Source organism: Hyla sarda, chromosome 8 (assembly GCF_029499605.1).
Source record: "Hyla sarda isolate aHylSar1 chromosome 8, aHylSar1.hap1, whole genome shotgun sequence".
NCBI lineage: Eukaryota > Metazoa > Chordata > Amphibia > Anura > Hylidae > Hyla > Hyla sarda.
Genome location: NC_079196.1, coordinates 199,587,679 through 199,604,362, shown reverse-complemented (window position 1 = coordinate 199,604,362; position 16,684 = coordinate 199,587,679). Strand labels below are relative to the sequence as shown.

The 16,684-nt window shown below is 44.3% G+C and overlaps 1 protein-coding gene across 4 annotated transcripts in view; it reads right to left on the bottom strand.

Moving 5' to 3' along the window:
• Positions 1-1,128: 1,128 nt before the first annotated feature.
• The window catches only part of UBFD1 (ubiquitin family domain containing 1), a 22,925-nt gene continuing 7,369 nt past the window's right edge, over positions 1,129-16,684 (bottom strand). For 3 of the 4 annotated variants that reach the window (XM_056534610.1, XM_056534608.1, XM_056534611.1), the window contains exons 2-7: positions 9,656-9,919; positions 6,277-6,485; positions 6,030-6,095; positions 4,709-4,814; positions 2,891-2,973; positions 1,129-1,939 (exon numbers count right to left, since the gene is read on the bottom strand). In XM_056534610.1, the coding sequence (XP_056390585.1) occupies positions 1,829-1,939; positions 2,891-2,973; positions 4,709-4,814; positions 6,030-6,095; positions 6,277-6,485; positions 9,656-9,902 (822 nt within the window). In that variant the 5' untranslated portion in view covers positions 9,903-9,919 and the 3' untranslated portion in view covers positions 1,129-1,828. Of the gene's footprint in view, positions 1,940-2,890; positions 2,974-4,708; positions 4,815-6,029; positions 6,096-6,276; positions 6,486-9,655; positions 9,920-13,859; positions 14,014-16,684 lie in introns of those variants that run through there. The other variant, XM_056534609.1, reaches the window with a different exon arrangement.

The window sequence follows — 16,684 nt, the reverse complement described above, 5'->3', positions numbered from 1 at the left end:
CGGGCAGCATAAAACTGGTGCAGGCAGCACTTAGACTTACTCTGTACCAGTGGTCTTCAACCTGCGGACCTCCAGATGTTGCAAAACTACAATTCCCAGCATGCCAGGACAGCCAAAGGCGTTGTAGTTTTGCAACAGCTGGATGCACACTGCTTGGGAAAACACTGCATCAGAGGTAAAAAAATAAATAAAAAAAATGGTCCAATTGACACAGGGGCATTTCCAGGATGACAAAACGGTTAGCTTTTTTGAGGGTAACAAGTTTTCTGCTTGCTGTCAGCGAATGGAAATCTTCATTGTTTGCATCAGAGGCTCAAAAAAAATAGGCCCGGATTGTCTCTAGTTGACACAGGCTTTGAGTTTTCTGCTTGCTGTCAGGGAATGTAAACCTTTATTGTTTGCATCAGAGCTGTGTTTCCATACCCGTGCGCCTCCAGCTGTTTTGCAAAACTACAACTCCTTTGGCTGTCCGGGCATGCTGGGAGTTGTAGTTTTGCAACAGCTGGAGGTCCGCAGGATGGAGACCACTGCTCTATACGCTCGGGGGTTTAAAATGCTGCCGGGACCTGGGTAACTAGTCATAGAGGAGGTCCTAGTTGCTGCTCTTTGCCCTGCCAGCACTGAGTGATGCTTCTTTCCCAATACACAGAGAGAGAGAGAGAGGCGGCACTCAAGCCAGCAAAGGGGGGGGGGGGGGATGGAAGTACCCTGGGACCAGCCCCAATGACTAGCTATCAAGTGTTTATATTTTAGGTCTCACCTGTACTTAGTGAGTTGTTCTACCCCATGTAGAGAGCCTATACTGACTGTCCAGTCAGGAGACCAAACAATGGCTTTAAAGGGGTACTCCAGTACTTTAAAACTTCTCCCCTGTCTGTAGGGTAGGGGATAAGTGTCTGATCACAGGGAGACCGACTGCTGAGACCCCCTGCAGTGTTTTATATTTTAGAATCCCGTGTGTGTGTGTGTGTGTGTGTATATATATATATATATATATATATATATATATATATATATATACATATACACACACACATATACACACACACACACACATGCATAGGACTTACAATGTAGTTCTGCATTATAAACAGTTAGACATGAACACAGACATTTTTTACAGTGCAGCCTTTCCTGCATCCATTTAATTTTTTTTCTATATTAAGAAACCAAAAGAAAACAAAAAAACAAACAAAAAAAAAAAATCAAAATCCTGAAAAAACTAAGAACAATTAAGCAGGTTGACATCCCTCCATGACTGCGGTGGCAGATACTAAATATAAAGACAATTTATGGAAAATTTGCTCCCAGCTGGGTTTCTTGGTGTGTCCTGAAGGGGTCCCTGCATGCAGTGAAGATGTGGCATCTGCAGGGGGCGGTGTTCCAAGTTTTGCAGGTTGTCAGCATCAAATTATCCAATACTCCCCTCGAGGCTGCTCTGGAAGAGCTATATATATTGGGGTTCCATACAAGTCTCCCTAGCAGAACGAGGATTTAAAAGGTGGTAAAAAAAAGGTGGGGTTTGCTTTATTGACTTGGATATATGGCTGACGCAGCTACAGGTGGGATCCTGCAACGTGCAAGAGTTAAAATGTAAACTATTTTTGGATCGGTCACCTCTGGCTCCTATAAAATAAGCCTTCTCTGTCCCACAGGATGTTTTGCAACAGCAAAAGTTCCACCCCTGTAACTTTCCGAGGAGCAGTGGAGAAAAGGATTGAATTGCAGGACCGGGGTATGGGTGTTGAGGATGCAGGGTGAGAAAAGTTGTGGCTGTAGGTTGGCTCCTCCCACTGTCTCGTGTCCTGTGCCAGAGGTGAGCGTAACTTCAAAAATACTGCCATTTCCCTAACACTGTGTCCTTTATGGCATCCACATACTGTGCTGGAACCCAGTATACCCAGTAGTAAGATGCTTCAGTAGGACCCAGCTGAAATGCCTGCCAATAAGAAACGAAAATTCAGTGTGGGAGAAAGAGGAATGAGAACAGACAACATTATATCAAACAAGTACTCTGCAAATGTAAAAAAAATTACATAATGTAGCACAGGCTTTTAAAGAATAACATAGCGGTTCTTGTGTATGTCTTACCTATTTTAGCTCAGGTGGCAGGCTTGGGATAGGCTCCAAGTTCATCACTGAAGTGGTTCTGTAATACTGCCTACATTTCCTATATATCCTCTGCCTTTGCAGAGAGAGGGGATGTGGTGTTTGATCACTGCACCTAATCATCTAATTAGACTGCTGGTGCAGGAGGTCACCGTGGTGAACTCATTTGACTCATAAGTCGGTTGTGGTCTTTTCACATCATGTGCAGGTTTAAGTCACTTTTTCATTCTTTTTTTAAGAACTATTGTCTAGACTTTAAGTCTTTACAGTGTTTGCACATTGAATTTTTACTGCATTTTGGTTTCCGCTGCAATTTTCTGAAGCTGCGGTAGAAATACACATTTTTACCATGATTTGCAGAACTGTGGTAGAGGTAGCTGATCGGGATGGGACCCCTGATCCCTACATTTCTATGGGAGCGCCGATAATGCCCGAGTGCTGTACTCGGGTCTTTTTTGGCACAACCATAGAAATGAATGGAGCATGTGCCACCTGCAGCACGCGCTCCTGCTGGGGCCCGTTCAGGGGATCGCGGGGGGTCCCAGTGGTTGGATCCCCTGCAATCAGTTACTTATCCCCTATAGTGTAGATAGGGGATACGTTAATTTTCAATGGATATCTCCTTTAAGCCCAGTGATTTTCTGTGGGTCGGACAGGTAATCACATGACCCAGCTACACTTATGAAACGCGACAATTGTCATTCTGCTCAGCTCCAGATCGCACTCCAAGTTCAACATGACAGGTTCCCTGTTAATGGCAGGGAGGTGCAAGGACCCTTACCATCATATGATAGTCATCATGTTCTTCAATTGGTTCGGAGAGTACATTTTTTATGGAACCCATGGGAATTTTTTCTGTTCTTTCTGTGTGAACAAAACCATAAAATTAAGTCACAATTCTTTGCACACAGCGTCGTCATAACCGAAAATACAGTTCCTGCTCCCTGACCCACAGCAGCACGGATCACTCCAATTCCAGTTTGTCTGTGTATTACACCAGTGGTCTCAAATAGTGGCCAATGGCTGCCCGGGCATGCTGGGAGTGGAGGTTTTGCAACATCTGGAGGGCTACAGTTTGAGACCCCTATATTACACTTATCTGAAAACTACAGTGTAATACCACATTTCCCTATATCGGCAATGTACAGTAGGCCAAATCTCCCCTCCCCATACACATTATTGAAAAAGTCAGGGAAACTCACCAATTTTGTCAGGACCAGCTACCCATCTTCAAATGCCCAAACCTTATGGTTTTAAAGAGTACCCCTCATGATCTTCTTAAATTTTATAATCCTCCCAGTTCACTGCCCCCATCATGATAAACCACCCCCTGCCTTTATTTTTATCATTTTTTAGTTTTCTACCTTGATATCGCTCTGTATTTTCTGCTCAGTCTCAGTCAGATTCACAGACTGGGAAGGGGCGTTCCCCAGCAGGCGTGACATCATCTGAAGCCCTACAGGGGAGAACTTCCTCCCTCACTCTGCTACACACAGCCCAGAGTAGTTCAGTGTGAGAAGAGCTATAATTGGCTAAGGCTACACCTCCCACACCCCTCAGCATTCCAGACAGCATTTCCTGATTTTGGACTTCTGCCAGGCCAGCAGGAGTCCAAAGTCTGTGCAAGAGATGGGGGGGAAATGTGCTCTGGACAAGTAGGGAGACACCTAGTGGCAGCTTTTTTAAACACAAATAAAACATAGAATTTTTTTACAGTACATTAGAAAGATTTTTTATTTACCATAAGCAGTGCAATAGCAAAAATTTGTTTTAATAATAGTGCCCAATTAAAGAGGTAAGCTGTCGCCAGAGCTGTCTGGCAGCAGCTTACCTCTCATTCTCTCAATTTAGAACGCATGCTTCTCGGCTAAGTCCAACATTCATAAATATAGGGTAAACAGGAGAGATAATGGTCAGCTGACCAAATGTTTGGCCCACAGCTGTCAAAGGTGTAAGGGCACCGTTAAAAGGGCTTGTCACTTCTCCTCAATTGGCTTTTTTCGGCCACCTCTAGACAGTTTGTGGCTGCCAGAGATGGGCAGAAAAGCCGGAAGTAGCCGAAGCTGGGAAGTTACGCAATTTAATAATAGAAAAGCAAGTAAACATGGGTATTGTTTAAATCACATTTATCCACAGAGTAAAGAGAACATGACAGTTTTACCATAAAGTGGCACTGCGTTAAAAAGAAACCCTCCCGCGGCCGGACCACCATCTGACACTTATCCCCTATCCTAAAAATAGGGGATACGTTTTTATATCTCGGACTTCTCCTTTGAGGGATTAAAGATGCAGCTATATTAGGCCTTGAAGGGATTTTTCCCCCCGCTTCTTTATCACTTCATTAAGAGCCAAAACATTTTAATTTTCATCGTAGTCCTATAACGTCTTGTTTTTATTATTTATTTAATATTTCATATTTTTAGTTTTGTTTTATTACATCTGTACAATAAAAGCACTTTAACAAAAAGGACTGAATAATTTTCTATAGACGCACAGAAACAACAGGACCTCGTCACTTTAGCCCTGCTACACAGACCGCATAGTTCTATCAAATCGTCCATCTACTTGTTACGTAAGTCTCTGGCTCCTCACTACTTACCTTTTGTACCAATCCATAGCTGGTCTTGCTCCAGTTTAAATGTCAGTCTGACTTTCCCTCCAGATTTATTGTACATACCAGATATAGGAGTAGTTGGAAGTCTTTCCTGTAATAGATACACATGAATGGTAAGACATCTTCGGCACCATGTGAAGATTCGGTTCCAACGCTTAGTGGGTGATCCAGAGCAGAGGACCCCCCCCCCCCCCTCGCCTCAATTATGTTCATAAGTCTTAAAAAGGCACATGCACAGGAGCGGTCATTACCGAACAACCCAATTAACAGGTCACATTGGCAATGTTTGCATTAATGTGTACTCCAGTATTTTAAAACGTATCCCCTATACACAGGATAGGGGAAAATAATTTGTCTGTGGGAAGTCTGACTTGTGGGACCCCCCCGCAATCTCCAGAATGGGGCCCTATTCCTCCCTGCGCATGGAGCGGCGTGTCGGCATGCATTCTCTATAGCAGTGTTTCCCAACCAGGGTGCCTCCAGCTGTTGCAAAACTACAACTCCCAGCATGCCCAGACAGCCGAAGGCTGTCTGGGCATGCTGGGAGTTTTAGTTTTGCAACAGCTGGAGGCACCCTGGTTGGGAAACACTGCTCTATAGGATGGGCAGAGGTGCACGAGCGCTGCACTCAGGCACGCCATTGAAAATTATGTAAAAAGAAAAATGGCGCTCAGCTCACCACCCACTGTGCACACGTTGCAGAAGGACTTCGGCTGTATTGAAGTTGCCGGACTGTGCGGGCCGCTTCCCGTATGCAGTAGCCAAATGGAAAGGAAGGTCGAGCTCTCAGGTGACTTGCTGTTATAATGTAGCTTTTACTGACTCCTATTAAAAACATGGAAAAACAAAAACACCAACGTGCATAAAAAACGCGTTTTGAGCTTCAAAATAGCTAGTTTGAAGCTCGAAACGCACCGGAGTGCTCTTTTTTAATGAAATTTGGTGTTTGTGTTTCTTTTCTCCACGTTTTAAATATTAGTCAGTAAGAGCTACGTTATAACAGCAAGTGACCCGAGAGCTGGACCTTCCTTTCCATTTGGCTCCGCCGAGAATGCAAGGAGCGCGGGTCGACACACCACAACATGCACAGGGAGTGACAGGGCCCCCGTCTTGGAGATCACTGTGGGTCCCAGAAGTCAGTCCCTTGGTGATCAGATGCTTATCCACCATCCTGTGGATAGGGGATACATTTTTAAGTCCTGGAGGACCCCTTTAAAACCAGCAATATCTATCAGGCTCAGCCTACCAAGTGTCTGTTCTCAGGTGCCACCCAAAAAAAAAAAAAAAAATAAAGGTTGTTTCTTACCTGCACACCTTTAAGGGATGGCATGACATCTTCCGGTTTGCCTTTGTCCAGTACCTTTCTGTGTTGCTTAAATATAAAATAGAAAAATGAAATATCTAAGACGAAAAACGGAATATAAATCACTAAGAAAAAAAAAAAAAACATAATCTAGACAAGGGGTGGTCTTTGGAAGAAGTTTACCACTAACTGCTGATACTTTTCCTAGATAGAATGCATGAGGAGTAGGCACCCCAGCTCTTGCCCTTACCTTCTGCCTGCACAGCGGCTCCTTCTTGGTTTCCTCTTCCATCACCTCTTGCTGGACGGTCTCTTTGGGGGTGGTAACAGCCAGTACGTCATTGATGGTGGAACCTACTACCATAACCTTTGCTCCATTGGTGACTTTGATTTCCCGTAGTGTCTTGTCCTCGGGGAGAAGCCCCTTAAACATAACTTTCTGCATAGCTGGTGGAAGACCTGAAAGAACAAAGGAAACAGACGGTGTCATTATTGTGTGTTGTACCTGACTACAGCAGTGTAAGACTTAGTAAAAGGAGGGTTAACAGCAACGGGGTAAACTGATTTTAATTTTTTCAGTGGGGCATTTATGTTAAAGGGGTATTCCAGGCAAAACCTTTTTTTTTATATATATATATCAACTGGCTCTGGAAAGTTAAACAGATTTGTAAATTATTTCTATTAAAAAAAATCTTAATCCTTCCAATAGTTATTAGCTTCTGAAATTTTCTGTCTAACTGCTCAATGATGATGTCATGTCTCGGGAGCTGTGCATAATGGGAAAATATCCCCATAGGAACTGCACAGCTCCCGGGACGTGAGTCATCAGAGAGCAGTTAGACAGAAAACAACAACTCAACTTCAGAAGCTAATAACTATTGGAAGGATTAAGATTTTCTTAATAGAAGTAATTTACAAATCTGTTTAACTTTCCGGAGTCAGTTGATATATAAAAAAAAGTTTTGGCCTGGAATACCCCTTTAATGTAATCTGTGCTCCACTTCTTCTTGCCAATGTCATGAAGGGGAGGGGCATAGTCATATTTAAATCAAAATGCATTGGACATGCTGCATTAATGCTTAGACCCTGTCCCTTATGTACTGCAATTTACATTTTACTTTTTTTTTATTTATTTTTTTTTATAAGGAATAAGGGCTTTTATTAAATTTTAATTAATATTACCTTTCATTAATCAGAGTTCACTCGCACCCAGCGAAGCAGCTCATCTCATTCGGATTTTATTGGTGAGGGACTCAGGAGAGGGCTGGACAGCTAAGCTCACCGATATGCAAGTGAGAGGTGATGGTTATGCTGCATTTCTTAAAGGGATTATCCAGGAATAGAAAAAAAACCAGATAATTTCTTTCAAAAACAGCTCCACGTCTGTCTCCAAGTTTGGCGTGGTTTTACAATTTGGCTCCATTCACTTTAAAGGGGTACTCCACTGGAAACTTTTATTTTTTTTTATCAACTGGTGCCAGAAAGTTAAACAAATTTGTAAATTACTTCTATTAAAAAATCTTAATCCTTCCAGTACTTATCAGCTGCTGTTATGATCCACAGGAAGTTCTTTTCTTTTTGAATTTCCTTTCTGCCTGACCCCAGTGCTCTCTGCTGACATCTCTGTCCATTTTAGGAACTGTCCAGAGTAGGAGCAAATTCCCATAGAAAACCTATCCTGCTCTGGACAGTTCCTAAAATGGACAGAGGTGTCAGCAGAGAGCACTGTGGTCAGACAGAAAGGAAATTCAAAAAGAAAAGAACTTCTTGTGGATCATAACAGCAGCTGATAAATACTGGAAGGATTAAGATTTTTTTCAATAGAAGTGATTTACAAATCTGTTTAACTTTCTGGCATCAGTTGATTTAACAAAAAATGTTTTTCAGTGGAGTACCCCTTTAATGGAACTGAGCTGCAGAACCACACCCAACCTGGAGACAGACGGGGAGCGGTTTTTTGTAAGAAAGTAGTTGTGTTTTTCTATTCCTGTATAAGCCCTTTAAGCTGACCTGCAAATGCCCCTGCGTGCCACCGGCATCACAGGTGTAGTGCGAGAGTCGGCGCCAGGGTCTTACGCGAGTTCGCACTTTAGGCTGTAGCCTCTTCACAATTCTATGATCGAGCTGCAAAACATTTCGTTAAAGGAGCATTCATAGGGTAAGGGAGAAGGGGCAGCCTCTGCTGTCACATGACATAAGAAAAGTATTGGAAATTGGTACTAGTAAATATTTTTTTTTTAATTAATCAGTGCTTGTACTCCGGACATCCCTATTAAAGGGGTATTCATTGCCAAGCACTGAACTCTGAGCTAAGTCCCATAGGCAGTGAATGAGTGTGCACCACGCCAATGAACTCTCCGGGGTGACAATTGACATCATGCCCTAATAGTGTTTAAAGGGGTATTCCATGAAAAAACTTTTTTTCTTCCTATCAACTGGCTCCAGAAAGTTAAACAAATTTGTATATTACTTCTATTAAAAAATCTTAATCCTTCCAGTAGTTATCAACTGCTGAAGTTGAGTTGTTCTTTTCTTTCTGACCACAGTGCTCTCTGCTGACACCTCTGTCCATGTCAGGAACTGTCCAGAGCAGGAGAGATTTTCTATGGGGTTTTGCTTCTATTCTGGACAGTTCCTGAGACAAGCAGAGGTGTCAGCAGAGAACACTTGTCAGAAAGAAAAGAACAACTGAACTGCAGCAGCTGATAACTACTGGAAGGATTAAAGGGGTACTCCGGCGCTAAGACATCTTATCCCCTATCCAAAGGATAGGGGATAAGATGCCTGATCGCGGGGGTCCAGCCGCTGGGGACCCCTGTGATCTGGCATGCAGCACCCAGTTAGAATCAGACCCCGGAGCACGTTCGCTCCGGGTCTGATTACTGGCGATCACAGGGGCTGTCACGCCCCCTCCCATAGGCTTGCATTCAGGGGGCGGAGCGTGACGTCACAATGCTCCGGCCCCCGTGATCACCAGTAATCAGACCCGGAGCGAACGTGCTCCGGGGTCTGATTCTAACGGGGTGCTGCGTGCAAGATGAGGGGGGTCCCCATCGGCGGGACCCCCGCGATCAGGCATCTTATCCCCTATCCTTTGGAAAGGGGTACTCGGGTGGAAAACATTTTTTATTTTTTTTAAATCAACTGGTAAAGTACTTCTATTAAAAAATCTTTACCCTTCCAGTACTTTTTAGCAGCTGTATGCCACAGAAGGAATTCTTCTTTATGAATTTCTTTTTTGTCTTGTCCACAGTGCTCTCTGCTGACACCTCTGTCCGTGTCAGGAACTGTCCAGAGTAGCATAGGTTTGCTATGGGGATTTTCTCCTGCTCTGGACAGTTCCTGACACGGACAGAGGTGTCAGCAGAGAGCACTGTCGACAAGACAAAAAAGAAATTCAAAAAGAAAAGAATTTTCTCTGTAGTATACAGCTGCTAAAAAGTACTGGAAGGGTACATTTTTTTTTTTTTTAATACTGGAGCAGTTGAGATATATATATATATATATATATATATATATATATATATATATTTATATATATAAATGTTTTTTCCTGGAATACCCCCTCTTGTGGACTCCAGCGTTCCCCTTTAAAGTGGTCTATCCCATGAATGTGTGTCAGGACTCACCTGTGAGGGTATGAATCTTCTGTTTAAGGCTTGCTCCTGTACTATCCAATGGAAGCTTTACATCATACTTGTTCTTATTCCAAATGATCTTAAACTCTACAAGCTCTTTGTCTGACTCAGAGTCCCCTCCGTTACTGACGGCGCCGTCCGCTTCCGCTTGTGTCGAGCTGCTGTCCTGAGAAGCCTGAGGATCTCCATCTCCACTTTCTTCACAGCTCAGCTGTACCTTCTGTCCATCCGCCTCCATCCCCAGCTCTTCCACTTCTATAGGGGACAGGGATACGAACGGTTAGTTCAGCTGCGCACAACACAGATTATTCCACACCAGACGGACAACCGCGTCAGCAGAATAAAGGTAACGCGTCCGTACTGTCCCCGTCACTGAGGTGACAAAAAAGTTCACTCGCCTCTTGCAAATGACTCTGGGATGATAACCATAGGAGACATTAATACATTAAAGGGGCACTCCGGTGGAAAAAAAAAAAAATATTCAAATCAACTGGTGCCAGAAAGTAAACAGATTCGTAAACTACTTCTATAAAATAATCTTAATCCTTCCAGTACTTATCTGCTGTATGCTGCACAGGAAGTTGAGTAAGATCACAGTGCTCTCTGCTGACACATCTGTTTATGTCAGGAACTGTCCAGAGCAGGACCAAAGCCCCATAGCAAACCTCTCCTGCTCCGGACAGTTCCTGACATGGACAGAGGTGTCAGCAGAGAGCACTGTGGTCAGAAAGAAAAGAACCATACAACTTCCTCTGCAGCAAACAGCAGCTAATAAGTACTGGAAGGATTACATTTTTTAAATAAAAAGTAATTTACAAATCTGTTTAGCTTTCTGGAGCCAGTTGATATGAAATTTTTTCCTTCCACTGGAGTACCCCTTTAACATTGACAAAGTGACCGGCATGGGGGTACTGCCAGGGTAATCTCCAACTAGGTCAGTGTTTCCCAACCAGGGTGCCTCCAGCTGTTGCAAAACTACAACTCCCAGCATGCCCGGACAGCCTTTGGCTGTCCGGGCATGCTAGGAGTTGTAGTTTTGCAATAGCTGGAGGCACCCTGGTTGGGAAACACTGGTATAGAAAGAGCTTATGAGTGAGGTAAGCGCTGACTGGAGACTAGGACTGTGCAGACATTGCTGTAAACACAGATGGAAATGTCTGCGGAGTGGATTCTGTAAGAACATTGAGCAGGTTAAATGTTCTGCCAGAATTTTTTGATCAACAATTCCTGTTGGAAAATTCTGCCATGTGAATGGGTTCACGAAAACCCATTAACCTGCATGGTGAGCTTCATGCTGCGGAATTTCCGACCGAAATTCCTGAGCAGTATTCCGGTTGGAAAATCCGTAGCGTGAACCCGGCCTAACAGAGCGAAGGAAACAGCGGTCTCAGGGTGGGAGCAGAGGGAAGGTGTAGTGCTGGGCGGTATACCAGTTCATACCGAATACCGGTATGTTTTTTCTGTACGATGTGAAGTTTTCCCATACCGCAAAACCGGTCGGGCCCCTCCCCCCCTCGAATGAATGAATTATCAGCCACAGATGAGTTGCGGTGGCGTATTAAATTAATGAGTTGCGGCTGCGGCGCTTTAAATTATTGAGATGCGGGCCACGGCCCTTTAAATGAATGAGATGCGGGCCGCCGGCACTTTAAATGAATGAAATGCAGGCTGCGGTAAGCTGTCACCTCCCCTTGCAAGCGCTAAAAGCCCAGGGGTCACATATGATTAGTACCTCAGCAGGGGGGAAATACCGTTAAATACCGTGGAACCGCCATAACTTACAAAAATACCATGATATGCAATTTTGGTCATACCGTCCAGCAATAGGAAGGTGAGTGGGACTTTTACTATTTGCTTTTGGAAGGGAATTTTTGAGCATGTACCTAATAGGAGGTTTTCTACCTACCTTACTACCTAACTACTGGAGGCTTCTACCTAATAGAGTGTAATCCCTACCTAACTGCTGGAGGCTTCTACCAAATAGAGGGGAATCCCCTACCTAACTGCTGGAGGCTTCTACCAAATAGAGGGGAATCCCCTACCTAACTGCTGGAGGCTTCTACCAAATAGAGGGGAATCCCCTACCTAACTGCTGGAGGCTTCTACCAAATAGAGGGGATTCCCTACCTAACTGCTGGAGTCTTCTGCCAAATAAGAGGGGATTCCCTACCTAACTGCTGGAGGCTTCTACCAAATAGAGGGGATTCCCTACCTAAATGCTGGAGGCTTCTACCAAATAGAGAGGATTCCCTACCTAACTGCTGGAGGCTTCTACCAAATAGAGGGGATTCCCTACCTAACTGCTGGAGGCTTCTACCAAATAGAGGGGATTCCCTACCTAAATGCTGGAGGCTTCTACCTAATAGAGGGGAATCCCTACCTAACTGGTGGAGGCTTCTACCAAATAGAGGGGATTCCCTACCTAACTGCTGGAGGCTTCTACCAAATAGAGGGGAATCCCTACCTAACTGCTGGAGGCTTCTGCCAAATAGAGGGGAATCCCTACCTAACTGCTGGAGGCTTCTGCCAAATAGAGGGGATTCCCTACCTAACTGCTGGAGGCTTCTACCAAATAGAGGGGATTCCCTACCTAACTGCTGGAGGCTTCTACCAAATAGAGGGGATTCCCTACCTAACTGCTGGAGGCTTCTACCAAATAGAGAGTATTCCCTACCTAACTGCTGGAGGCTTCTACCTAATAAAGGGGATTTCCTACTACTTAACTACTGGGGGCTTTTATCAAATAGGGAAGATTCCTACATATCTACTGGGGGAATCTACCTAATAGGGGGGGGGGGGGGATCTCCTACCTAACTGTTAGAGGCTTCAAACTAATAGGAGAGATTCCCTATCTACCTATTTTCTGGGTGCTTTTACCTAATAAGGGGGTCTCAACCTACTTACTGGGGGCTTCTACCTAATAGCGGGGAGGATTCCCTTCCTAACTACTGGGGGCTAATCAGTGAGGGCCTCAAGTTTGACTTTCGCCTCAGGCTTCACAAAGTCTAGAGCCACCTCCGTTGTCACATGACATTAATTAAAAGTATTGGTACTCGTACTTAAAAAAAATTTTATCGGGACATCTCTAAAAAATAATGTATAATAATGGCCTTTGCATCTATAGAACCTACATTTTCTATGCAGTCTATTGTTCCCTGTTATCAGTTATTTCAGGCTGACTGTATTCTTGTTATCCCCGCTCGTGTGATCAACACTTTACCTTAGTCTTCTCCATCATGAGGATTCAGCTATTTCAAAACAACAACTCCCATCATGTTCAGCAGTCAGGACTTGATCAGTCGTCATTTTGCAACAGCTGGAGAGCTACAGGTTGGAGAACACTGTGTTATTTCTTAAAGGGGTACTCCGGTGGAAAACTTTTTTCTTTTTTTTTAAATCAACTGGTGCCAGAAAGTTAAACAGATTTGTAAATGACTTCTATTAAAAAAACTATTTGTCTTTCTAGTTCTTATTAGCAGCTGTATGCTACAGAGGTAATTCTTTTCTTTTTCATTTTCTTTTTTTGTCTTGTCCACAGTGCTCTCTTCTGACACCTCTGTCCGTATCAGGAACTGTCCAGAGCAGGAGAAAATTCCCATAGCAAACCTATGCTGCTCTGGAGAGTTCCTGACATGGACAGAGGTGTCAGCAGAGAGCACTGTGGACAAGACAAAAAAAAAATTCAAAAAAAGAATTTCCTCTATAGCATACAGCTGCTAATAAGTACTGGAAGGATTAAGATTTTTAAATAGAAGTAATTTACAAATCTGTCTAACTTTCTGGCACCAGTTCATAAAAAAAAAAAATAAATAAATAAATAAATAAATAAGTTTTCCACCGGAGAACCCCTTTAAGCCTAAGTGCTGCGTACTATATGTACCAGTGGTGTCCAAACGGGGGCCCTCCAGATGTTGCAAAACTACAACTCCCAGCATGCCTGGACAGCCAACGGCTGTTGAAGTTTGCAACATCTGGAGGACCACAGTTTGGACACCACTGATATATACTATATAAATTACAGATGATGCCGGAGGCTGGCATCAATGTCAGCTGTCACCTGGCAGCACTGACGGCTCAGTCACATGTCATGGGCATTACACAATATCATGGGGTGGCAGCTCCAGGGGGTCAGATGACATCCCACACAAATCATGTGACACAGGAGAGCGTCCTCTTCATCAGGAAAGTAAATTACCTATCCAAAGCATAGGAGGTGTCTAATTGCGGTGGGTCCAACCGCTGGAAGGGCACGTGCTGACCCCCACTATGTGCAGGAGGGAAGTCAGGGGGCCGTGCAGAAGATCAAATGGCGGCTCGGCGGTTGGAACCTCCACGATCAAGCACTGTCCTTAGGATAGAGCAGTGTCTCCCAACCAGGGTGCCTCCAGCTGTTGCAAAACTACAACTCCCAGCATGCCCGGACAGCCGTTGGCTGTCCGGGCATGCTGGGAATTGTAGTTTTGCAACCGCTGGAGGCACACTGGTTGGGAGAGACTGGGATAGTGGATCATTTTTTCCTAAACTGGACTACTCCTTTAAGAAGAGCTGTGCTGTGGTCCTCACTGTGGGTGGCCATGTGCCACCGTGCAGGAAAAGAGTGAGAAAGGGATGCAGCCCCAACTGAGCGCTGTGACCCCTTCATTCCTGGTATTAGTGCTGGTCCCTGAGGTTGGACACCGTCCCCCCCCCCCCCCAACAATCATAAAGTGTGATATGCCATCACTTTACAAGATTGACATATCTCCTTAACTGATTAGCTGATTGATGGCGGGGGCCGGGACCCCCTCTGATCACAAGAATAGAGGTCTATTGACCACTGAGTGAATGGGAAGGCAACCTGCATGCTTGACCACCGAGAATGAGCACTGCTACCCCATTTACCATACAGTCAAGCACCCCCCCCCCCCCCCCCCCGCCACCGATCAGCCAGTTATCCCCTATCCCAAGGATAGAGAACACATTTTCAACTTGGGATAACCCTTACTGGGCATACTGGGGGAGATTTATCAAAAAGTGTCCAGAGGAAAAGTTGCCCAGTTGCCCATAGCAACCAATCAGATCGCTACTTTCATTTTTGAAAAGGCCTCTGGGAAATGAAAGAAGCGATCTGATTGGTTGCTATGGGCAACTCAGCAACTTTTCCTTTGCACAGGTTTTCATAAATCTCCCCCACAATGGTCCTAATTTACTATTGCAAACCCGACATGTTTTGTCGGGTTGAGCGCCAGATTCTGTCGCATTGCGCCAGAATTGAAAAAACCCCGACTAACTCTCCACTTTGCTAAGAAAACCCGAAAAGGGGCGTGGCTGCCGGGAAACGGGGCATGGTCTCGAAAAAGGGGCATGTTCCCGACATTTTCACAAAAACCCAACATATTGACCCTGATTTACTAAGAGTGTTGTGTAGGTTTCTTTTTGGGTTTTAATTCCCTACAATATTTTTCCACGGTATTTACTAAGGTTTCCCTACATTTTCCACTTTCTCTACATTTTTATTTTTTTTCAACACATGCTCTGGTCTGTGGGGTTTTCCTCAGCTCAAATTCACTACATTTAATGTGGAAACCTTAGTAAATATGTTGGGTTTTTGTGAAAATGTCGGGAACACTCCCCTTTTCGGAGAGCACGTCCCTTTTCGGGTTTTCTTAGCAAAATAGAGAGTCTGGTTTTTTTTCAATTCTGGCGCAAAATCTGGCGCAGACAGAATTTCTGGCGCAATGCGACAGAATCTGGCGCACAACCCGACAAAACATGTCGGGTTTGCAATAGTAAGTGAGGGCCACTGTGTGTAGAAAGGCGCAACTGTGCACAGGTCGGGCAAATTTCTGAGGTACATCAAACTAAATTATTACTTTGCAGATAGGAAAAAGAAGCGGAGCACTCACCAGACCTTGAATGCAGGTTGACTTTATTGACCGGAACAATCAAAGGCACATCGGGGGGGGGGAGGTGGTACAGACAGGGGAGTGCGACTTAGAGACGCGGGGGTATCCTCTCGGTGATGGACCGTTGCGCGCCGAAGCGCTTCTCTCGGTCTGGAGAAGCGATTCGGCGTGCAACGGTCCGTCACCGAGAGGATACCCCCGCGTCTCTAAGTCGCACTCCCCTGTCTGTACCACCTCCCCCCCCCTGATGTGCCTTTGATCGTTCCGGTCAATAAAGTCAACCTGCATTCAAGGTCTGGTGAGTGCTCCGCTTCTTTTTCCTATTGGATATCTGTTTATATCGTCTATCAGCGTAGCAGCACCTGTATGTACCTCCAGCAGTTGCAAGGGGAGAAGTCATAAAGGGTCCCAGCCTTTCCTGTCCTCAAGATACAGAGAGTGGTGCCGAGCTACCTTCGTTATATATAAATTATTATTTTAGTATATGCCTCCCCATGCATGAAAAAACAAACAAAAACTAAAAAAACAGCATTCTGTGCCCGCTAACCCACTCATCCATTTTAGCATGCAGTTCCTATACAGAAGGAGAGAACCGCAATGGGGTTTAGAATACGTAAGGCTGGGTTCACACCACGTTTTTGCAGTACGGTTCCCGTATCAGGTTTTTGATGAAAAACAGATTCCTCAAAACCTGACTAAACTGTATCAAAAAGTGTGTACAAATGTTACGGTTTGAAAAATGATGTCCGGTTGCATCCGTTTTTTAAGAAAAAAAACAAACGTATATGTTTTTAACTTTTCACTTTATTATGAATAAAGTTTCACTTGTTTGATTGAAATTCCAAGAAAAAAAAACTGTGCAAAGTCAAAAACCGGATGGAACCGTACGCACATACGGTTCCTGTTGACTCCGATGTTTATATAAAAGAATAAAAAAAAAAAAAAAAAAAAAAAATTTTAATTATAAAAAAACGTATACGTTTCAATACGGTTTTTCACCCGGACCAAAAACCGTGGTAGGCTACTGTTTTGGCCCAGTAAAGTACCCAATCTTCCCATACACCATCTATTATAATAAAAGTGCAATCTTTATTGATAGTTGCGCACGAAGGGTTACCCTTCGTGCGCAACTATC